We start from the raw sequence: 25,188 nt of genomic DNA, 5'->3' as shown, positions 1-25,188 counted from the left end.
TGCATTCCTGTGACATCAAGCTTGATGACCACATAATTTAGCGATGACAATCCCAATCCCAATCACCCTCATAAGTCAAGGACTACCTGTACACCTCTCAGGAATAATGAAAAAGGCAAGCAAGTATTTTTAAAATGGCTATTTTTAATGTATTGGTTATTCAAATAATTTCTACTGTGTTCACCGCTACCTGTAGTTAATCCTAAAACATGTATCAAGCACCTCATCTGCCTGTTGAAAAATTTATTTTAATGACCAGGAAGCAACAGTTACTGAAATACGGAGCAACTAAAATGGTTCGAAATTGATAAACGAGGGTGTCAACATTAATTAATGTGTTTATTTATTTATCATATTTATATCTTATTGCAATTTTACAGACTCCCAACAGCTTAAAACAATAACAAGGACAGCTTTATGAAATAAAAGTAACAGAATAGATAAACCTACGCTCTGAAAGGCATTTGTTGATGAAGAAGCAGTACTAGAAAGTCATGTGATCCTTACTCAGGCGCTGGCAAAGGCATCAGCCAAAGTTACAAATGCTATCAATTGTCCTTTACCCGGGCCTGAACTCTGTTCGATAAGGTCTAGGTGATTCATTTCTTCTAGGGTGCCCCATAGTTCATCTTGAATCACTGTCTCCACAGCCTTTACCTTTATGTAACTAAGAGAAGATTAAAGACCGGATAGTAATTGTCCAAAACTTGTAGAACCTGGAAGGGTCCACAGGATAAAACTGCCCCTTCCAACTACTCATTGAAAGCAGTTAGTGAACAATAGTAAGCTGAAACTCATATATTTTGAACACATAATGCAAAGTCATTGGAAGAGCCTGATGCTTGAAAAAATTGAAGGCAATCAGAAGGAGGTTGACAGAAAGATAAGTGGCTAGATACTATCAGTGATGAAATATGTCATGAGTGTACAAGAACTTAAAGAAGCAGCTACTGACAGACAGTTCCGGTGAAATGATGTTCAGTGGGTCACAAAAAGTTGAAAGTGACTGAATAACAATTCCATCAGTTCAGTATTTTCATCTGTAAAATGGTCCTGGAAACATGTTCTGCTAGCCAATTTCAGCTGTACATCATTGAAAGTTATATTGAATAAGATGACATCTTGTTGTCTTGCTCCTTCAAATTCTATTTCATATTCCAAAAGAATAAATGACTCCTGGGATAGCACAAGCTCAGGCAAGTGGAACGGGAATTTAAGGATGTCAATGGTCTTGGCAATGGTTCTGAGATCAGATTTAGATAGATTTGCATATCCTGACCAGTGGTGGGTTACAGGCGTACCAGTGCCTGCTGGGAGCACCAGGTACTGTTCCGGTATGGTGCTCCAGAGGGCCCACCCACCCGCCGTCCTTACCTGTATTTGACCCAACTGGGCCATTTGCACACGTGCAAGGAGTGTACGGCACCTGCGCAACGTCCGCCGAGCAGTTGGAGCGTTGCGGGCAATGGGTATGGGTGCACGTGGTGGATGGCCGGCCCCATCGCAGCATACCAATTGTGACAGGATCCGAAACCCACCACTGATCCTGACATATCCAAGTTTATTGTATTAGAGCAGTATAGAGATAGGTTATCCTAGGAGTTCAATATTTTCTTTGAACATCTAAATATTTCTAATGTGTTTTTCAGTAGAGTTGAGAAGCATTCTCTATTTTTGAGAAAAATAGAATCTGCAATTTGAGAATTGTTCTACTAAAGGAAGTCTGTCAAACAGAGTATGGAACCTCTCCATTAGTACCATTCTTTTTCTTCCCTAAAATGGTTTAAGCATGTTGTCTAAAAATTCTTTAATTTCTAAGATAAACATGCGGAAAAAAGATTGGACAAATGGGAAATTAATTTTGAGGAGAAAAATGTGTTTTTCTTCTATGTGCTTATGTGATTGCTGAATCCTCTTTTAAAAAATCAAAAGGTTGAATGCCTACCTCACTCGGTCTCATCATTACTGCTGTTTTGCCTGATAATTTTAGGCAAATTTATTTGTTGGAAATAATTTCATGAATCCATTTTACAATTTACACCATACGTTTCAGAACTGACGAGCTCTTAATTTGTTTCAAAGAAGTGTTTTGTTCATTCATCCTTTTGTAATGTAAATATCTATAGTTCTGTTTTTTGTCTTTAGGTAACAAGTGTATTTTTCTGAGTTCTGTAATTCATTGAATCTTTCAGGACGTCAACGAATCAGTCAGCTAGCAGAAAATACAAGGTACTTCAGAAGAAGATTACGTGAATTGGGCTTCATTATTTATGGCAATGATGATTCTCCAGTTGTGCCTTTACTTCTTTATTTACCTGGTAAAGTTGGGTAAGTTTATTCCTCTTGAACAAAAAACTGTACAAAATTTTCAAAATACAATTTTTAAATTCAGTTCATTTGTAATTATTTTTAAAAGTTGTGAGAGGAACATAGGTCTATAGCAAATGGGGGCTTTTCCCTATCCTCCCTCCATGCAATCTTGTGGGAAAGAGCAGGCTGCAAGTTCTCTTTTTATGTTATTTCAGCAGTGGGTAAGTTCTCACTTGTTACGTGATTAAAAATAATAGCCTTCAGCCAGAATGAGAGTCTCATCCTAATGGGGATGAATTTCCCCAAAAGGACGGCCTTTTGTTTTTTATTAAGCTTATCAGCCTTTTAAAGATTTACACTAAGTATAATTTGGCACATCAGTAAGGCTATACCCAAGATAGTGGAAGTTGGCAGAGAGAAGGATGGTGGATAGTGGATGGATGGATGGATGGATGGATGGATGGATGGATGGATGGATAGATGATAGATAGATAGATAGATAGATGATAGATGATAGATAGATAGATAGATAGGAGAGAGAGAGAGAGAGAGAGAGAGAGAGAGAGAGAGAGAGAGAGAGAGAGAGAGAGAGAGAGAGAGAGAGAGAGAGGAGATGGAACAGACAGATGAGAGAGTAATCTTGCCTCCAATTAGGTGCATTTATTAAATAATCCTTTGGAGAGGAATCAGAAATAATTATTAACTGCATGTGGAAGACACAATTAGACAATTTAATTAAAACCTACCGAGTTTGGTTTACTAAAAGCAATCTGGAGAAGGAAAGTGGAGCCCCTTTTTGTTTTTTCATATGCCACTGAATTGTTAAAGTGTACTAAATCTACCAAATAAATGTTTTTGAATGTCCATACCACACATACACAGTAATACAAGAAAAAACTAATCATAGCTATAATCCTATTGGATTTTTTTAATTTACATTGATTCTTATATCATCAGAATATGTATATGTTTTTGGTATTATTTTTGCAATTCTTATTCTTTTTTAAAAATATATATATATGCCGTTTTAAGAAAATAGGTTCTGTTTCATTTTGTTTCCTTATTCAGGGCTTTTGCAAGACTCATGTTATCCAAAAACATTGGTGTGGTTGTAGTTGGCTTCCCAGCTACCCCAATCACAGAATCCAGAGCTCGGTTTTGTGTATCCACTGCTCATACACGGGAGATGCTAGACACGGTAAGCACAGAGATAGACTTACAAAACGAACTTCTCTTCCTGAAGGGGCTTGGGAGAAGCCTCACTAGATTTCTCCCCTTTGTTGTCTCTTGTAATTTTGCCTTCCTTATTTAAGCTTCATTTGATCACAGAGCCTTTGGAGCTTTTAAGTTAGATAATTAGAAACATCAGAACACACTGCTGCTAGAAAGATAGGAAGTATAGATTAAGCAGTGTATTTTATTGAACCCACTTGTATTAGGTTTTAAGTTTTTGTAGAATTCTTAAATTGTCAAAGTGGAAAGGGAGCAGATTATAAAATGTATATATTATTTTATGAATGATGGGAGTAATACCCTTCAGAAATCCAGAAATCCTGTTAAGATAAATTAATACACTTGGTCAATAAAGGATTCTATTCTATAAATATTCACAACATTATGGACAATAGATAAAAATACATTATATATTTTTGTCCTCATCAATAGTGGAATTTATGACTTAACACTATCAGTTATTAATCAAGAACCTAACATGACCGAATTTCTCACTTCCTGTTGCTTTTTCATTGACTTTGTTTCTGGGAAGCTGACAGAGAAGGTTGCAAATCGTGATTGTGTGACTCTGGGATATTGTGAAGTCCAAAATTTCAAGAACAGAATGGTTATGGCCATTCATACAGCAATCATTGAAAGTTATTTTGTAGAGTTCAGTCAATAATGCCTATGCCTGCATGGCTCCAACAATCATGTAATCAAAATTTGGGCACTTGACATCCTGTCCACACTTACTCTTTAAAAAAATTATTGATCTCTGATAGCAGTTTAAGGCATTTTTTGCTTCTTAATTCAGTTCTTATATAGGTCACTTCCCTGACAATGGTATCACTACAATGGCATCAATTTTTATGGTATTGGGGCAGATTTGAGAAGTAGTATCGTGGCCTCAGTTTCCTGAGGTTTCCAAGGAATAATTAAAGAGAGAGTAAAGTTAATGAGAGATTCTTAGCAGAAAAAACTTGTCAAAATGTGATTAAATAATAATTCTATAGCATCTCTTAAGAGAAGGGCCACAATCTAATTGTTTATAAATTTTCTGTTTGACTATATTGCCCCGATGAACTCAGAACTTTAAATAAGATTTATAATAATTTATTGACAAATAGTTGGATTTTCTGGTTTTGTTATTCTTCTGCTTATTCTTAAAAGACACCTAATGATCTTAAACCCAATATGTTTAATAAAATTGGAAAAGACCATGTCCCAAATTCAATTAATGAATTAAAGAACTGTAATGTACTATAAGGCCTATTAAAGAATTCTATATTTGCTAGAGACAGTCAGGACCTGTTCTCTGCAGTAATCTGAAAATAAAAGAACCCTGAATTGTATGCTGTGAATCAATAGGAATTACCTCACTGGTCTATTAGTTTTGTGTGGAAGGCAAGCACATACTTTGGCCACAAAAAAGGATTTGTATGTTTTTAAAAATCAGTACTATAACCATATAATTCTTCCAAAGTGTTTGGACACAGTACGGCTGTTTTTTTTTGTTTTTTTTTTCCTTTGCTTTTTCAAAATTTTTATTGTATTTAAACCTTCAAATAAAAACATTTTGTTAGAAAAATGCACACTGTTGAACTATGGCATGGACTTAACTTAATTCGAAATATACTAGCCATTATTATTCCCTTCCTAAAATAGAAAGATATCAGAAGAGTTTTCTCAAATATCTGCATAGACCTCCTGAGTATGCTTTCCTCCTTTTTTTAAGCAAAAAGAGACTAGCTAAGAACCAACATTCTAAAAAGAAGGTCACCAGAAATGCATTTGTAATTTTTAAAAATTAATCATACAGCCATGTGATGTTTTAAAGAAAAACTGATGTTTGTATTCCTTTAGGATTACAGAACCATAATAAAGGTCACTTTTCAAATCACCATTCCCACAGTAGTCCTTTTACAGTGTGACAGCTAAAATGACTCAACCAATTAGGCCAGACTTCCCTTCCTGTCCCATCTTCCTTTCCTTTGTCTCTATACTTACTTCCTCATGAGTGCTACAGAAGGTATTTGACCTCATGGTTGAGGTTTCATAAAACCAACATCCTCATGCAACCAAAAGAACAAAAAGGAGGGGTGGGGGGAACCCACTATACTGGCAAGAGTCTATCTGCTATGGTGGCCAGAGCAAAAATGATTAGTGGGGAATAGAATCCTGCATCCCGGAGGGAAGGCACTAATCCTGTGGTAAGCCAGGTGGAGCCAAGCAAGGGTGCTGAGCCTACAGTGTTCCTCCTCCTTGCCATCTAGAATGCCTGCATAAAAAGCTTCTCTATGGAAAACACCACCTCCCTATTAGATGACCTTGATCCAGATTCAGCCTACCTCAGCCACACCCTAGCGATGTTGTGGAACGTTTACTGTAAGGAAAAATCAATAAGCAATCTTCAAGATGGGGCAAGGAAGAGGCACATCGGATATGCATGTACTTTGATTTATAATAGTACAGTGCTGTAATGCTTTTTCCCGATCTTTTAATTTAGTTCAATACTGATATTAAACACATACTCATATACAATGTTTCCCCCCTCTCGCCCCAAATATGTTAATGCTGCTTAAAAGGCAGGTAAAGAAAAATAAAGTTATAGAAATAGTATGTAGAAAAGTAGAAAAGTTATGGAAATTAACCAAAGAGAGAAGCAACCTGGAACTAAGGAGAAACTTCCTAACAATGAGGACAATTAGCCAGTGGAATAATGTGCCTTCATAAATCACGGGTGCTCCATCACTGGAGGTTTTTAAGAAGAGACTGGACAGACACTTGTCTGAAATGGTATTGGATCTCCTGCTTGAGCAAGAGGCTGGATTAGAAAACCTCCAAGGTTCTGTTCTGTTCTATTCTATTCTATTCTGACAGAGTATTCTGGATATGTGATGTGCTCATGCAGAGTCCTTATCATCCTTTTCAAAACTATGACTTTTCATCAAGACCAGAACTATGCAAAATTCTGCTTATCCAGGGGAGATTATTAGATCCAGGGGTGGGCTACTACAGGTTCGCCTGGGTTCGGGAGAACCCTTAGCTAGCGTTATGGCCGGTTTGGAGAATCTCCAAATCCCACCCCTGGCTGGTCCTGCCCACCCTGCTCCTCCCACCCCTCCCCAGTCTCCACATCACCCATTTTGGATGCAAGATTAGTGCAGGGCCCATGCAGAGACTTGGGGAGTGGGGGAAAACGGGCCTCCTGAAAGTTTCAGAGGTTTCTGAACGCCAGAGGTCCTCCAGAGCCCAGGAATGGCAGTTTTTGCCCTCCCAGTGGCTTGAGGAAAGCCTCCGGAGCCTGGGGAAGGCGAAAACGCCCCCCCCCCTGCCATGATGCAGAAGGCTGACTAGGCCACGCCCACCATGACATGCCCACCCAGCAAACGGGCAGAGAACCCGTTGCAGAAATTTTTGAAGTCCACCCCTGGTTAAATTTCATCAAGGAGATAGAAGCAGCTCTCAGAAACCAAAAGAAACTTGTAAATGCATGATTTATGTAGAACCTCTGAAAAAACGGAATGAGTTATTCATAACAGTTCAACATTAAATGCCATACTAGAAATAGTATGTGTCTTTTTTGTGTCTTTTTTGTTAAAATGCTAAGTATGCCTTTCTAATACACTGAAATTGCATTTCAGGTCCTGAACGCTCTAGATGAACTGGGTGATTTTTTGTGTCTGAAATATTCCCGGCACGCTAGGTCATCTCGTCCTGAACTGTATGATGAAACAAGCTTTGAACTTGAAGATTAAGTTTCCCTCCCATGGAGAAACTGTAATGATGTTACAAAGAAGAGATGGGGATCTCAACAATAGGAATGCATTTCTCTTTTTCTAAGGACAGTTTTTGCTTCACAGTTACCGGATCCAAGAGAAACGTTTTATGTCTGTTTTTACCAGATTGGATTCTATCTGCAAAGGACTAGTATATTGTTGCAGTTCTCTCACAAGGAAATACAAGTATTATTGTTATTGTTATTAGACTTTAACTGCTACATCAGTTGCTATTACGCAGCCCTTGTTGCTGTTTTAAGAGCAGAGTTAGGAAAAAAATTAATTATGATAACACTTTTTAAAAAATGAATTGGGATGTAATGTAATAGCCGAAAAAAGGTTATCTTGTTAAATTGGCCCTTATTTATAGAAGAGGTGTATCTCCATTGCAGCTTAACAGGATTTAGGCAAAAAAATCCCCATCAAGTAGAAATACTTTGATGTACTGAGTAAACTGGAACTTGATTCAGGGATAGTCAATGGTCTTTCATGGTTTTGTGTAACTTTTAAGTATTATTGTTAGAAAGTTTTGAGTAAAGAAAAAAAAAACAATTCATCTTTGCTGCTTGGTATTTTTTTAAAATTGTTTTATATTTCAATTGATAAAGTTAAGCCAAAACAATGTTAATTCAGATTCAACATTGTTGAATTATTTCATAATTTAAAGGATTACTTATTTAATTTTCAGGTAGGTTTTTAGAGTTATCACACACAGTTTTAATAACCATTTCACTTTCATATTTGCAATGTGTTAAGCCTTTCAGTATGAAAAAAAGCAGATATCATTTGTAAGACACTTTTCTTCCTCCATGAATATTTGTTTGCTGGGTAAGCAGACTGCTGAATCAAAACACTCAGGCTATTACAGAATATAATTCTCAAAGATCTTAGCATTTATGACTGCCATCTTCAAGTTAAAAGAACTAACCCTTTTGCCTTATTACTTCAGTGAAATATACTTAATATAGGAAACCACAGTGAATGTTTTTTCTGGCAGGTTGATATATCCATCTTTTTCTTGAGGTTAAAATTATTAACTGTTTTTAAAACATGACCAGTTGATTTGAAAACAGCATTTGGAAATTAAAGGAACAAGTGGATAAAATTCCATTTCTATTTCACCAAATGAAATGGGGCCAAGACTAATGAGAATATACCATTGTCTTCTGACAGTTGTCCAGTCTCAACAATTAAGGCCTCAGGTAGCTATACGCACACATAAGCACATTACTCTAAGATAACTGGTTGAAAAGCATTTCTATCACTTTTGAGAGAGATACAAACCATTCGAAAGTCTCATCATACTGTAAAACATGTCTGATCAAGAGGTGGCCTGGCTTTCTGTTCCACAGATGTATTTTACTTTCATGTTCTTGAAAAGCTGTGGCATCCACTTAACACACAGCTGTGAAAAAAAGATTTAAGAACTGAATAATTAAATTGTAGAATACCAATTACAGTATGGGATCCCCTTGCTTGTTAAAGCAGCTTTGAGGATAAAGCAAGGCTGATTAGTTTTGAGGTCCCTTTTTGTTATTCAAGTTAATAAAATTCAGTGGGGCTACAATGTTAAAAATGGACCACGGTGCATTCAATGAATATCAGATCTCTGCTTCAGAAGTATAGGAAGGTAAAAGGAGCAAATTGTACAGTGTTGTATGATTGTTCACGTTGGCAAATGAACTTGAGAAACACTTAAACAGGCCCATGTTTGTGCATTATACTAAAACTGCTGTATAAAAATAAAGGATGTTTTTGTGTGTTTTTTAAAATATTTGAAGTTGGTTCATTTCTTGGTCATAAAAAAAATGGCACAATGACTCAGGATTAATCTTCCCCTGCTGAATGACCATATGTTACAAAGACACTATGTTCTAAAAGTATTATAAAAATATCCCGAAAACCCTGTTCTCAGTGTCTTTTCCTCCATAATTCTCTTTAGCCACTAGCAATTTGCTTTTGCCTGCTTCACTGTATTTCTATGCTTGGAACAGTCTACTAAGAGCAGATGCTGGAAAGAGCAAGCTGCTCTGACCATGATCAAAGAAAGCAGGACTCTGTCTTAGTGCAGTACATAGTTATGCTGCCTGAAGCAGAAGTGTATTGAATGAGTTCTGAAGTTTGTTGTTAAGAGCCGTCTGATTTTGTTGTTCCCATGTGCGGTATGACCATTCCCATGATAGTCATAATCAGGGATGGGCTGCTACAGGTTTGCCCGGGTTCGGGAGAACCCATAGCTAACATTATGGCCGGTTTGGAGAACCTCCAAATCCCACCCTGGCTGGTCCCACCTGCCCCTCCCTTCCCAGGAGTCTCCATGCAGCCCCTTTTGGATGTGAGGTAAGTGCAGGGCCTGCGCAGAGGCTCGGGAAGGATGGAAAACGGGCCTCCTGGAGGTTCCAGAAGGCCGGAAACTGGCCCGTTTCGGGCCTCTGGATCCTGGGGGAAACAGTATCCGCCCTCCCAGAAGCTCGAGGAAAGCCCCCATAGCCTGCGAAAGGCGAAAATAGTTTCCATCACCACCACCATTGTGCAGGAGGCTGACTAGGCCACGCCCCCCATGGCAACGCTCGCCCAGCAACCGGTCAGAGAACCCGTTGCTGAAATTTTGGCCTTTAAGTCACCATTATGACCTCTGGCCATAATGGTGACTTGAAAGAAATCATCTTATCTGGTTTTGCTGTTTTCACCTGACTTGGGCTAATTTTCACATCTGTAATATAATAGCAGAATCAAATGCTTCTCACTACATTTGGAAATAAGCACATAGGGCAGCTGCTTCTGTGCTGTAACCATAATCTAGTTTTTTTTTAAGCTACTAAAATCACTAAAAAGATTCTACAAATGCAGTGACTTCGTTTTTTTAATTTTTTTGCTGGAATTAACATATTCAAAAGTGGAAATCAATGTATTTTGTCCAATTAGACCACCAAAAACAAGTGGGGAGAGTCACCCGAGAGAAAATATCTTTACCCTGATTTTCAGTAGCATGGTGTCAAGATGCCTAGAGGACCATAAGAGTGCAGAGAATTATAGATGGGTTCCCATCTTAATCACAGGGGGACATGTAAGGTGCTACTAATGCAGAAATAGATGGACAGATCAGTTTGTATTATTCCAACATTAAATTATATGAACTACTTTCTAAAAAAAATAAATCATCTTCTAGGATAAAGAAATCTATCAAGGCCAACTGAAATGCACTGTGAGGATTTTGGCCAATCTTCCTAAAATTATTTTACTTTGCTCCTTGGCTCCAATGTTTTGGAGGCGGGGAAATAATATTTAAAATGTCAAAATACAGCAATTATAAAATTAGATCAAAAGAGCATTATTTGGTGCAAAAGAGGAAAATTGGCCATAAAACCTATTTGGGGGGAATTAATGATTGGCCATAGCTAAGTAGTTTCTCTGTCTAGAGCACTCTCATCTCACTTGGGATAACAGAGGACCATAATTGTTAGACCAAAGCAGTTTCAGCAGGAGGGTCTAACAGTTTTCAAAACTGGAAATGAAGATCTCTTGTTTTAATATACTTGGACCCTAAAACGTGCCAGGTTTTCGTAGGGATTACACACACTCCAAAGGTTCAAGGACAGCAATATTTTAAAATATATTAAAATGAAAGCCCAATGAAACTGCTTAAAAATCTGATAGCTCAAAGCTGCACGTTATATAAGACATCTACAAAAAGATTCAGAAATATATATTACAGAGGAGTTGGTAAAAATGACAAAAAAATTGAAAAATTGAAAAACTGACTTGTTTGAGTAGGGAAGAAGCAACAGGTATTTTTGTTTGTGACTGGAAATCACATTTTTGCACAAAAACACACAAATTTGCATTTTTGCTGAAAAGGGGCGGGGGGGGGAGACCGAACTCATGATTCAAATCAAACGGAAAATGGGGTACAAACAAGTAATTTTTAAAGAGCTAAAAATATCCTTCCTAATAGTTCCCATAGTATATGCTTCCTATAGATTGCAGGGTGCTTCAGTTCAGCAAGATTCTGTCTATAGGTGTGGAACAATAAAGAAATATATTTGGAAGAATCACCAGAAATGGAGCATTTAGAAGCTCAGCTGCTTACTTTCCAAGTCAACAATGGTAAGTAGAACAGTGGGAGGGAGGAATCAGCTGTGCCGTGCGATTGAGATGAGCTAGAAAGCAGATAAATAAAGGACAGGATAGGGCAAGGGCGGGCGGGCAGACCAATTGATCATCAGCACTACCAGTTCACCCAAACCAGTCCAAACTGGTTGAATACGACCTCTCCTCAAGACCATCTCTACCTTGTCAGATAAAATTTGTTCTACATTTGTCACTTTTCAATAACTTCTTTTGGACATAAATGTTCTAAGCATAGAAGCAAACATAATTACTGATATTGTGGATATACTATTATCTGATTCCATTCTTCAAAAAACTCCTTCAATATTTTCATTGTTACAATGTTTTGCAACAGATTTGTAAATCTTTCCTCTATATAAAAACATTAGTCCACTCTAGTGTCCTTTTCTGAAATCATTCAATCGCTTTTTTGTGTGTCTCAAAAAACTAAAACAAAAATTATTTCCGAAGAGAAGCTGCTTATTTTTTATAATTCCAAAATCTTATTGCAAAAGTTTCATGTTCCAATTTTATTTAGACCCTTAATCCGTTTATAACTTTCTAAGATCCGAATCTTTAGCTTTTTGCTGTTTATTTCAGTATTGTTACATTCTTATCCTTACAATTAAAATTTTATTTTGTTCATGATCAACAGCAGAATCCCCCAGCATTTTCAAACTTGTCTTTCTGAAGATCTCTAATACATTAGAAGTAGTTAATTAGCAATTTCTGAAAGTGAGTGGAAAGTGTAGTTTGTGAACTTAGCATCCTTTAAAAGTTTGTGCTGCAGCTGCCAGCAAGATGATTACTCCCATTGTCTCCTGGCACTTCAACCCATGGAAAACTACTGCCCTGAGGTCTCCTCATGAGAAACAGCCATCTGGAGCACGAGAGTGATCTCCTGTCTTCTCCTTATTGCATTCCAAGGTACCAGTCTAAGTTCCTTGGTCTTTGCTGTGGTCATCACCTCTGCTTTTGCACAACCACCTTCAGTTCACCATACCTTCTCCAGAAGCTCACCAATTCCCCTTAGTTTTGAGGAAGAAAAGCTAAGGTGAAATTAAACTCTAATTTGACGACTTGAACTTTTAAAAGTCAATAAAACCCCTCAATTTCTCATCATTTCTAATCCTCTGCATGATGCACAATAGAGCACTCTTCATAAATAAACAAAGATGTCCTTGCCCTCAACCCAGGCTCACACAAAAGGTGTGTTGCTGGATACCAAAAGATGGACTGTTCTTGGTTTAGAACAATCAGTTCTTAGGACTGGGATTAGAGTTACAAGCACCAGAATTCTCAGCCGGCTGGACCATATGGGGTAAAAATCTGAGAGTGGTCTCAATATGTTCAAAGGGTGCCAAGATGAGGAAGTCTGGTTTAGATTGTGTATTTTAAAAACACGAGAGCCTGAATAACAACTATAAACCATTGAAACCATCGGAACAGTTTGTTCTTCCTCCGCTACAGGCTTTGAAGAAAAGATGAAGTTTAACTGGACACTTTGTAGTTGAAATAATCTGCTTCTTTCCCGTGTTTGTAAACTGTCTTGATTTTATCTCTGAGGATGTCAGCAAATCTGGCCAATAACCATAGAAAGAATTAGCCTGTTAAACAGCAATTCTCCCTCCAATTCTGATTGTATCTCTCCAGTGCAAATTTCACAACTCATCTCAGGAATCTCGAGAAATAGAGTATTTGGGGAGGGGGGGAGTTTGTTCAGACTTCTCCATTTCTTAATTTTCACAGGAGCCGGCATCCCACTAGAAGGAGCACTCAAGATCTTTGTGACAGATGGCTTACAGGCAGGGACACCTTCAAGGGTAGTAAAAAAAATCAAGAAGTGATGGCAAAAAAGCTCCACCTTTTTTCATACCTGCTATATTACGCTCTCATCTCCCCTGTATATGGCCCTGTCTATAAGCCAACTTTTCCTTGTGTATAGTTGGGATACTAGGTGTAAAGGTATTTTGAAATGAAAGGGGCCATGGGTTTACTGCCACATGAAAGTATGGCTGTATTTTGTATTATAATGATTCATTATATCATCTTCAATATATCCAATAATAAAGAATTTTTTATATCCTATTCTAAATCATTCTATTATTTTAGCATTGATAACATTCTCTAATAATTTTCAATTCCACGTTTTTTCCATTATTAGTATCATCAATCTAATATACATGTATACAAATTGTTATAATTGTTAAACATCCATTAAGCATAGCTATTATTACATCCTTTTTATATGAAACACTAAATTTGAAGTAAATTTATATTATGGCATTTCATTACACCATCCTGAAATCATCCAATGATATTACATCTTTATATTCTATTCTACATAGAATTATTTATCTTTTATAAAAAGGTTTTTCAACATCATTTCCATCATCCTTACTTATAAGTTTGTATAATAATTTTAATAATAATAATAATAATTTTATTTGATTAGCCGCAATCCTCTCCCGAAGGACTCGGGGCAGCGTACAATCAACACAAATAAAATACAGATAGAGACAACATACATACATAAGAAACAAAGACATATACATGTGCATGGAGGACGTAGACTAATAAGTGAAGACAATTAAAAAACACAATTTAAAATCCCATTAAATAAAATTACCGAATTAAAAAAACCCGTCAGGAGCGTTATGCAGTTATGGTTGAGCCAGGCCAGCTATTTGGAATAGGTGGGTCTTGAGCTTTATACGGAAGGAGCGGAGGTCAGTGGTGGTCCTAATATCCGGAGGGAGGTCATTCCACAGGGCTGGGCCCGCCACAGAGAAGGCTCTACTCCTAGGCGCCGCCCCTCGGCACTGTCTGGTGGACGGCACCTGGAGAAGTCCCTCTCTGTGCGAGCGGATGGGTCGCAGGGATGTATGGGGCAGAATAAGATCCCGCAGGTAACTAGGTCCTGAGCCATGGAGCGCTTTAAAGATCGTTATCAAAACCTTGAAACGCACCCGATAGACCACAGGAAGCCAGTGCAGCTCGCGCAGGAGAGGTGTCACATGGGAGTACCTAGTACTCCCCATAATCACCCGCGCGGCCGCATTCTGGACCAACTGCAGTCTCCGAGTGCATTTCAAGGGAAGCCCCATGTAGAGAGCGTTGCAGTAGTCCAGGCGAGACGTCACCACCGCATGGGTGACTGTGCGTAGGGCGTCCCGGTCCAATAGGGGGCGCAATTGGCGCACCAGGCGAACCTGGTGGAACGCCCCCCTCGTCCGGCCGGAAAGGTAGGAGCCGAACCACCGCAAAACGGTGCCCCGGACCCCCAGCCCCTCCAGTCGGTGCAACAGGATACCATGGTCGATGGTATCAAAAGCCGCCGAGAGGTCTAATAGGACCAGGATAGAGGAACAACCCCTATCTCTGGCCCTCCAGAGATCATCAACCAACGCGACCAAGGCCATTTCTGTGCTGTGCCCGGGGCGAAAGCAGGACTGGCGCGGGTCTAGATAATCATTCTCCTCCAGATGTCGTGGGAACTGAGAAGCCACCACACTCTCTACAACCTTCGCCAGAAAGGGAAGGTTGGAGACAGGACGATAATTGGCCAGCTCCGTAGGGTCCAGGGAAGGCTTCTTGAGCAAGGGTCTCACCACCGCCTCTTTCAAGGCGGCCGGAAGAGACCCCTCACCCAACGAAGCGTTCACTAGGCCCAGGAGCCAGTCGCGTGTGACCTCCCAGGATGCCAGTACAAGCCAGGAGGGACACGGGTCCAGTAAACATCTGGTAGGTCGCAGTCGTCCACGCAATCTGTCCAAATCCTCGATGACAACCAAGTCAAACTCCTCCCAGAAAGGTTTCTCAAGACTCACCATGGACGTCTCGACTGGGCCACTGAAGGGGACCCAATCCTTCCGGATTTGAGCGACTTTATCCTGCAGATATTTCCCAAATTCCTCTGCCCTACCCTGTAAAGGGGCCTCCCGCGGCCTCTGAAACAAGAGGGAGCGGGACACCCGAAACAGGGCGGCAGGGCGGTTCTCTGCGGATGCAATGAGAGCGGCGCAATATTGGCGTTGGGCCGTTCTCAATGCCACTAGGTACGTCCTTAAATGGGCTCGTACTTGTGCTCGGTCAAATTCGGATCGGGAGGATCTCCAACGACTCTCTAGGCATCTCTTGCGGCGCTTCATCACCCTTAGCTCCTCGGTGAACCAAGGAGCCAGGGTGGATCGTTGCCGCCGGAGAGGCCGCAAAGGCGCCACCCGGTTCAAGGCCCCGGTAGTCGCATTATTCCACGCGGCCACCAGGTCCTCTACCCGAGGGCGGGTCAGGGCTGCAGGAGGTGGCCCAAACTCCGTTTGGAACCTATCTGGTTCCATCAGGCGCCTGGGGCGGAACCATCTAGTGCTTTCCGGTTCCGCCTCCCCGCAGCGGGGGGTAGCACCAGGGAAGTCAAGTCGGAGGAGTGAGTGATCTGACCATGACAGAGGAGTGATGGTTAAGTTCACTCCTCCCAGATCACTCAACCACTGGCCAGAGACAAAAACAAGGTCCAAGGTGTGACCTCCCTCGTGTGTCGGGCCCTGAATCACTTGAGTCAGGTCCATGGCTATCATGGAAGCCATGAACTCCCGAACCCCCTCTGATGCTTCTCCCACCGATGGCAGGTTAAAATCCCCCATCACTAGAAGTTTGGGGGTCTCAACCACCACCGATGCGATCAGCTCGAGGAGCTCAGGCAGGGTCGCTGATGTATGGCGGGGAGCCAGGTATACTATCAGCAGGCCCAACTGCCTCCCAGGGCCCCATTTCACAACAAGGGATTCACATCCGGACGTCTGTGGCACAGTGGACTCCCTCGGCTCTAAGTCCTCCCGGATAATCACTGCTACCCCACCGCCCCTTCCCCGGGCCCGGGGCTGGTGAAATGCTTGGTAACCTGGTGGGCACATTTCCACGAGGGGTAAACCTCCCTCGTGGCCCAACCAGGTTTCCGTTATTCCCGTGAGGTCCAGCTCCCCCTCCAAAATTAGATCATGAATGAGGGGGGCCTTATTGACAACGGACCTCGCATTGCATAGCAACAGCCTCAGGCCCTGGGCCTGCAGATCCTGACCACCTAGAACGCGGGGGTTGGTACAAGCGACCGGGTGTAACCAGCACTCACGGTCTCCCAACTGACTGCGAGTTGTTGATCTGTCCTCGTATCTGCCCCTCCCTACGACTGTTGGAATCAAGGAGCCCCGTATGGGAATGATATCCTCCCCCCCTCCTCCTCTCCGCTCCTTCTGCTCGTGACCCCACCTGGTGACCTGGCTCTGTCATCGCTCCTGATCTGACCCCCCCGCCCCCCCAACCCCTAAACCCCTAAAAGTATTTTAAAAACATTTAATTAAAAACCCCCTAAGTCTCCGCTTCCTCCACCTCTCGGGATTAATAAATCCATCATCAAGGTGGGCCCTTGAGAGGGCGGAGGGCCACACCTGCGAGAGGGGGGACTCCCGCAGTAGGATTAGGTCTAACCTTGAGTACATATGTTATTAAAAATTCATCAGGGCCTAGGCTCTGTGCTGCAGATGTTCTGGCCAATAAGCCATAGTCCAATAAAGTTGAAAAAGCCGGGTTCCGGTGCAAAGAAAATTGTCAGTCCTAGATGAGGGGGGGGGTAGTGATGGTAGTAAGCTGGTCAGGTGCCAGTCAATAAGTGGGGGCTGGTGGGTGGTCAATGGTGGGTGGCGAGGGATAGGTGGATTATTGCTTGATAATGGGCAAGGGGCAGATGGTCAATCAGACGAAGATAGGGAGGTAATCCTCCAGGGCACGCACAGATGGAAGACAGGGGCAATTGTTAGTCCAAGAGTCAGCGGGGGGGGGGGTAGATGGTGCAGTCATGGAGGCAGCTAGCAGGAGGTAAAAACTCCCCTGCCAAGCCTGATGTTAAAGCCTCATGCCAGTTCACAGCAAACTTCCCCCCCCCCAGCCTCTAAGCAGCCTCCTGAAACGCGGCCCTTCTCCTACCAGGCCTTCGGCATTTAAGTCCTGCCTAGGCCTGCATCCATGTTCTTGGCACCCAAAGCCACCATTCCAAGCCCCAACACCGCTCCTACCAGCCTCCAGTCATTCCTGCTCCAGTCCTGCTGGCCTCCAATCCTTCCTGCTCCAGTCCTTCCTGCTCCAGCCCTTCCTACTCCAGTCCTGCTGGTCTCCAATCCTTCCAACTCAACCTCCAACATCTCCAACATCTCTCACAATCTGCTGCAGGCCGGGGAATTCGGCGTTCGGCCTTTCCAGCCGTCGCCGCCGCCGCTTGGGTTACCGCCACCCCAGGGTCGGCCATTCCATTTGCCGCCGCCCCAGCGCTCAGTTCCAAGCCACAAGCCTCCAATATCGACAGCAGCACGCCCCCACACGCTCCGGACGCCTTTTCCTCGCCTTTCGCCATTCCTCCGATCTCCTCTAAGCTCCTCCGACCTCAAAATGGCGTCTCAGGGCGGCGTCTCTCATCGGCAGATCACTGGTCCATTCTCCGAGCTTCTCCGAGCTTTTCCAGGTCTTCAAACCACCCTGGAAGACCCCCTTGGGTCATAAAAAGATCCAGGTTGGCTCTTTATTGGACACCTGGCCCCCATGATGTAAAAAGGGGGGTCGGCAGCACCCCTGCTCCCTTAAAAGAGCCCATGGATCTAAGGAGCTCTGTGGCAGACCGCCATTTCTCCAGGAAGCTCCTCCTCCTGATTTACCTACAAGGACTGACATCAATCTTGCAAGTCTGAAAGTTCATATCTCATGCTGCAACTTTAACTGCCTAACTAACCCAGAGGTCTTCAAATTTGCCAGCTTTAAGTTGTGGACTTCAACTCCCAGTATAAAATTTCATATTATCAATCTAGTATATATAAATGCTTTATTATCATTATTAATCATTTATTTGACTATAGCTATTATTACTTTGTCTTATACATAGTACTCAAAATTTAACTACATTTAACTAAATTTTATTGTGACATTTCATTTCATCATCCTGTATCCTTCCAGAAATAGTGCAGTCCAATATCTCTTGCCATTTGTAGAATCTGTATTCTAAGTGTTTTCTTGATAAGTCTTAGTGGACTTCTCTTGACAACTTGTCATTCATTGCATATCTTATAAAGATTCAAAACCCTCTATCTGTTCGTTTCATCAGCTTGACTTTTGTTATCGCTGGTGCTTCTGCCGAAATTACTCTCATTGTTTCTGCCAAATTTTCTCCCCTTTCTTCATCTATATTTTGACATCTGAGGTAGAGTTCCAGTTCATCGATCTCTCCTTTCCGTATTTCACACTTATCATTTCCCTCCACTCTCGATTTGCTGTCAGTGTCAACAATTTTCTTACCACTTTCATATGTCTCTGTGGCTTTTTGAACTCTGTCCTCAAATTTCATCGTTGTTTTATAAGTATTCTCAACTCTTCTCTCCGTACTTTCTGTATTTTGATCTATAATTTTAAGTCTCTTTTCAATTCTCTCTGTATTATTAAGACTTTTTGAATTTCTAGCATAATTCTTTGCAATGTTAGTCCCTTTTCTTCTTCACATTGGGCCATTTTTCCAGGTTATAAACACTGCCACTAAAACATCCAAGGCTTTTGCTAGGTTTCAAACAAATTAAGTAAAGTTTTTCAGGTCAAAGCTTTCTCTGTCCAAAGAAACACCTGTATAAACAAGATGTTTTCCACTTACCCTTTCAGTAAATAAAGCCAATAGCTTTGTATTATCAGATGTTGCCAAGCCTCTAGATGGCAGTGTTACACCCTTTCCCTCTGTTTTTGTCTCTCTAAGCTCCGAACTCCGGAAGAGAAGAAAAAATGTTTAAAGATTACGATCCAGCCAAGCCTTGCGTGGAAAGAAACTTTTAATCCACAAATACAAAAATGGATAAAGCATAGAGGAAGAAGGGAAAAAAAGACCGGTCAAGTTTAAAAGTAAGAGGCATTTGTAAAAAGTCCATCCATAGAAAACACACAAAATTAAAGTGAAAAAGATAACACAATAGTTTTAAACCAGGGTTAATTCGCTGCATACTTCCTTCAGTCTTCAATTTTATTTTAACTCTAAGTCTTTTGGGTTTTCTCTTCTCTAATAATAAGGATTTTTCTCACCATTTTGACACACTGTCTCTCCTGCTTCCATTTCAGGGGACTGTCCCAATGTTCTGCAGCCATTTTGACTGCTTCTCTTGTAGCCGGCAAAAAGAGCTTTCTCCTGGATCAATCAGGGACTTTGCGATGTCCCTGAGATCAGCAGGACATGCTCTTCTCTATCACCGTTCCTTCAGAACGGTTTAGATCCAAAAAGGACCGTCCAGAAATAGAGATATCAACAGACCCAAGATTGCATGTCGTGTCATCGCGACGTCAAGCATCCGCTCACACTTTGCCTTCATTGTCTGTAACTGGAATTGGACTAGTGTCAGGGTTCGAAGAAACACCCCCAACAAAAGAAGACTCTGAGGCTTGAAGTTCCTCAAAATTCCATTTATTAGAGATGTCATATTAGCACATCTGGAAAAACCCAAATCTGGAAGCTTCCAGGTTTTCCCCACCCAAGTTAAAGTTCAAATCCTTGCCCAGCGCCCACATGTCCATCACATGGTTCAATGAAGCACCATCCCAACTGGAGATGCCTCCCATGGCCCTCCAGGTGCAGGGTAAGATGTCCTTGACTCTCTGAGAAAGGAATGTTATTATGACTATATATCTCCCATACTCCATATAATCCCCCCTCCCATTTTCCCACAGCATAAAATGTGGCAGGCCTTAAGGCCCAATGCGAAAGATGCCTTCCATCATCCAACTAGATTTTGGCTTTGCAAGAAATAATGGCACGTGAAAGCTGCTGTACAAAGTCAATATTTCCAAAATATGCCAAAGAAGGTCTATCAACCAAGTTACTTTTAATATTCTTGGTTTCACTTAATCAGAGGTGGTATTCAGCAAGTTCTGACCAGTTGTGGAGAACCGGTAGCGAACATTTTGAGTAGTTCGGAGAACCGATAAATACCACCCTTGACTGCCCCTGCCCCCATGTACTCTCTGTCTCCTGAGTCCCAGCTGATCGGGAGGGAATGGGGATTTTACAGTATCCTTTCCCTGCCACGCTCACCAAGCCACGTCCACCAAGTCCACCAAGCACCACAAAAATCAGATTAGGAACACAAGTTGAAATAGGGAAGAAAATGGTAAGTGAGCACCTGTCTACCCTAGACGAGTTCAAATCACCAGGACCGGATGGATTACACCTGTTCCGACTGGCTGGTCTGGCATAATTTATAACGTCTACCTCCTGGCATACACATTCTTACTGGTTTTTAGAGGGATAGTGTTTTAAATTCAACCTGATATGACATTGGGATTTTAAACTTTTGTACCGATTTATTTATTTAGCTGTACAGTTTGGCATATTTTATCCTCCTCTCATACATGTATTTATGTAGTTATTACTATGTTTTAATTTGTTGTATTTTGATACGGACTGTACACCGCCCCGAGTCCCTTTCGGGAGAGGGGGCGGTATATAAACGCCAATAATAAATAAATAAAATAAAATAAAATAAAATAAAGGGTTCTGAAGGAACTGGCAGACGAGATCTCAGAACTACTGAATTATATCTTTCAGAGATCCTGGAGCACTGGGGAACTGCCAGAGGACTGGAAAAGAGCTGATGTGGTTCCCATCTTCAAAAAAGGAAAACAAAATAGATCCAGGAAACTACAGACCTATCAGCCTGACCTCAGTACCAGGAAAGATTCTGGAAAAGATAATCAAGCAACAATTTAGCGAACACCTAGAAGCAAACAAAGTAATAGCCAAAACCAACATGGGTTTGTCAAAAACAGATCTAGCCAGACTAATCTTATTGCATTCTTTGACAAAGTGACAAAATTAGTGGACCAGAGGAATGCCATCGATATAGTTTACTTGGACTTCAGTAAGGCATTTGATAAGGTAGACCATAATCTACTACTAGATAAAGTAGAAGAATGTGGGTTGGACAGCATCACCACCAGATGGATTCGTAACTGGCTGACCAACCGCACTCAACATGTAGTCCTCAATGGAACTGCATCTACATGGAGGGAAGTATGCAGTGGAGTACCACAAGGCTCTGTTTTGGGCCCAGTACTCTTCAACATCTTCATCAATGATTTGGAAGAGGGAATAAATGGGGAACTCATCAAATTTGCAGATGACACCAAGCTGGCAGGAATAGCCAACACTCCAGAAGATAGGCTTAAGATACAGAAGGATCTTGACAAACCTGAACACTATCTAATAAAATGAAATTCAATGGTGAAAAAAGTAAGGTTCTACATTTAGGCAACAAAAACGAAATGGACAGGTACAGTATAGATGGTACCTTGCTCAACAGTAGTAACTGTGAAAGGGATCTCAGAATCCTAGTGCACAACCATTTAAATATGAGCCAGCAGTGTGCAGCAGCTGCCAAAAAAGCCAACACAGTTCTAGGCTGCATCAACAGAGGGATAGAATCAAGATCACGCGAAGTGTTAATACCACTTTATAATGCCTTGGTAAGGCCACACTTGGAATACTGCATTCAGTTTTGGTCACCACGATGTAGAAAAGATGTGGAGACTCTAGAAAGAGTGCAGAGAAGAGCAACAAAGATGATTAGGGGACTGGAGACTAAAACATATGAAGAACGGTTGCAGGAACTGGGTATGTCAAACATAGAAAGAAGGACTAGGGGAGACATGATAGCAATGTTCCAATATCTCAGGGGTTGCCACAAAGAAGAGGGAGTCAAACTATTATCCAAGGTACCTGAGGGTAGAACAAGAAGCAATGGGTGGAAACTAATCAAGGAGAGAAGCAACTTAGAACTGAGGAGAAACTTCCTGACAGTTAGAAAAATTAATCAGTGGAACAAGTTGCCTCCAGAAGTTGTGAATGCCCCAACACTGGAAGTCTTTAAGAAGATGTTGGATAACCATTTGTCTGAAATGGTATAGGGTTTCCTGCCTAGGCAGGGGGTTGGACTAGAAGACCTCCAAGGTCCCCTCCAACTCTGCTATTGTATTGCATTGTATTAAGCCACACCACACCCACCATGCCATGCCCATAGAACCAGTAATAAAAAAATTGAATCCCACCACTGCACCTAATGCAGTTCTTTGTAACATGTGGCTTCTTTCCTACAGCCCATTAATATAAGCCAGTGCTGTTTTCACCTCTTGTGCATTTATCTATTGTTAGCAGCAAGGGAAGAGATGAAAACACTGCTTCTTTCCTACAACTGTTTGTGTGCCTCAACTCATGCCAGGCAGGTGCCCACAGTAATATTAGTTTGGCTTCTGGATTACTTTTGTTTGTCTGATGGCTGAGTTTGCCCTTGTATGAAGCCCTTTATAAGACTGGTTTTTCCAAACAGATCCACCGGGCTGCAGTCCTTGTATTCTGAAAGACAGGAAGGGGGACTGGATTTCCTTTCTTTCCATGATCCACATCAGTTAGCATCCAGTCAGGAGGTCTGTTCAGGATGAAAAGAATATGAGATTGTGTAAGTTTCATCTCTTTCAAGAGAGGGAAATGTCTTTCTTTTCAAAGTACCTCTTTCATTTCCTGTGCACAGAGTGGCTTTGTCTTGAGTAGGATAATTAAGTTGTTGACCTTCTGTAGAGGTCAGATGGTGCTTCCTCTAGGAGAAAGATAAAAACTGTCAAAAATGGGCTTGGAGAATGCCTGCCAGATAGGTGATGTTCCATCATGTCTGATAAATGTGCAATAAAGGCAATTTGTAATTGTCGGCAAACAGCTGATCCCCCAAATAGTAAGGCACAGAAATTGTTTGAGGTTTTTAAAAACTCTACCTTTTCTGCTTTGGCTGTCTCCTCTCCCTGGAATTTGATTAGGGAGGCTGCAATTGGATGCTTGAAAAGTTAGATTTTAATCTTTTGCCATTTAATTGTCTGTTCCCTGGCCACAAGGTGGTTTTCAAAAAAAGTACCCAAACCCAAGGAATTTCAATGCTAACACAAGAGTTACATCTCATGTTCTCTTTACTTGTTTTATAGGATTCACCCCTGCCGACTGTAAAATAAATTCCAGCAATTTCATGTCAAATCCACTGAAAATGTGTTCAATAATTCATTCAGCTTTTGACTTTTTCCCTTTTTTAAATAGCAATTTTAAAAATGTTGTTAAGATTGATATCCTGTCTTATTTTGTTTTCTAGAACTCAAGGTGTACCTAATGCTCCCTCCTTCTATTTTTCCTACAACCACCCTGCAAACTAGGTTGAACTGAGAGAGTGTGACTATTCCAAAGTCACCTAGCCACCCCAGGGATGAAATCCAGCAGGTTCTGACAGGTTCTGGAGAACCGGTAGCAAAAATTTTCAGTAGTTCGGAGAACCGGCAAATACTGTACCTCCTCTGGCTTGCCCCAGAGTGAAGTGGGAATGGAGATTTTGCAGTATCCTTCCCCTGGAGTGGGGTGGGAATGGAGATTTTGCAGTATCCTTCCCCTGCCACGGCCACCAAGCCATGCCCACAGAACCGGTAGTAAAAAAAATGAATTTCACTACTGAGCCACCCTAAGGGAGGTCTAGAACTTATGGTGTCACCATTCCTAATCCAGCACCTTACCACTACATAGAATAGGACCTCATCCAACGTAGATTCATGCAGTTTAATACATAGCATTTATTTCATTCACCTTATGACCAATTTTGTCAATTAAAATTGTTTTGGATGGGAAGATGACTGACATAATGACCAGGGAGGGGAGCAAGCAACTATTTAGTACAGCATTCAATGCAGATCAATATATTGTTCCTCACAACCCCCCATTATAGGATCCCTGCTACTTTACCAACAGAAGAGACAAAACATTTCATTCACATTAAAAAGATGAAATGATGTTCATGGAATGTACAATATTAAACTACATATGAACATTCAGAAGTAATAATTATTATTTTAACAGAACTGTAGGGTCACTATGATTAGAGAGAATATCACCAAATAACCCATTTTTATTCTGACGTCCAGAAACCGAACAGTGAGAAGACTGAAAACACTGCAGCTGGTTAAATACAGTATCATGATCCATCTACTAGTGCAGCAAGTTTGTATGAAACGTGAATTGAAGAACATTTTTCACATTTTTTATATGTCTCTACTTATGTGGTTCCTTCTCTTTGAAATCACAGAATCATAAAATGTAAGCATTGGAAGATATCTTCAAGATCATCTAGCCCAGGAGCGTTAAACTCAAGGCCCGGAGGCCGGATCTGGCCCACAGGGTACTTAGTTCTGGCCCACGGAGCCTGTCTGGAAACAGCAAAAGCCCGGCCTACAATGCTTCTGCCAGCAAAAACAGAATTCTGGAGCTCGTTTTTGCTGGCAAAGCACTGGGGCCACAACAGGCATCCCTGAAATAAGTGACGCCCAGCTGGTCATGCCCAGCCTAGCCCCCTGAGGTCAAACACAACCCTGATGCGGTCCTCAATGAAATTGAGTTTGACACCCCTGACCTAGCCCAACCTTCTGCTCAATGCAAGAACCCACTACTATAGCTTTCCTAATAGATGGCAACCAGCCTCTACATGCACACTTCCAGTGAAGGAAAGTAGTCTGTTCCATTGCTGTCCCGTTCCATAAGATGGTGTTTTGGGTCCTTCTAATCTTCTGTAACTATCTCTTTCTGAAGGCAACAGACCCGCATCCCCCAGAATTTGTCTTGACAATGACATACAATTCCTTCCCTCTAGAAATGTATATGTCTAAGGAAGAGAAAAAAGAAAGCCTT

General features: G+C 41.4%; 1 protein-coding gene across 1 annotated transcript in view; it reads left to right on the top strand.

The window, feature by feature from the left end:
- SPTLC3 (serine palmitoyltransferase long chain base subunit 3) overlaps positions 1 to 9,118 on the top strand; it is a 100,151-nt gene extending 91,033 nt beyond the window's left edge. The window contains exons 10-12 of the mRNA XM_081943684.1: positions 2,193 to 2,328; positions 3,379 to 3,508; positions 7,170 to 9,118. Coding sequence (XP_081799810.1) covers positions 2,193 to 2,328; positions 3,379 to 3,508; positions 7,170 to 7,283 — 380 coding nt within the window. The 3' untranslated portion in view covers positions 7,284 to 9,118. The remainder of the gene's footprint in view (positions 1 to 2,192; positions 2,329 to 3,378; positions 3,509 to 7,169) is intronic.
- The last annotated feature ends 16,070 nt before the right edge of the window (positions 9,119 to 25,188 follow it).

Source organism: Natrix helvetica (assembly GCF_964273705.1).
Source record: "Natrix helvetica genome assembly, chromosome: 2".
NCBI lineage: Eukaryota > Metazoa > Chordata > Lepidosauria > Squamata > Natricidae > Natrix > Natrix helvetica.
This window is presented reverse-complemented; position numbering and strand designations above follow the sequence as displayed.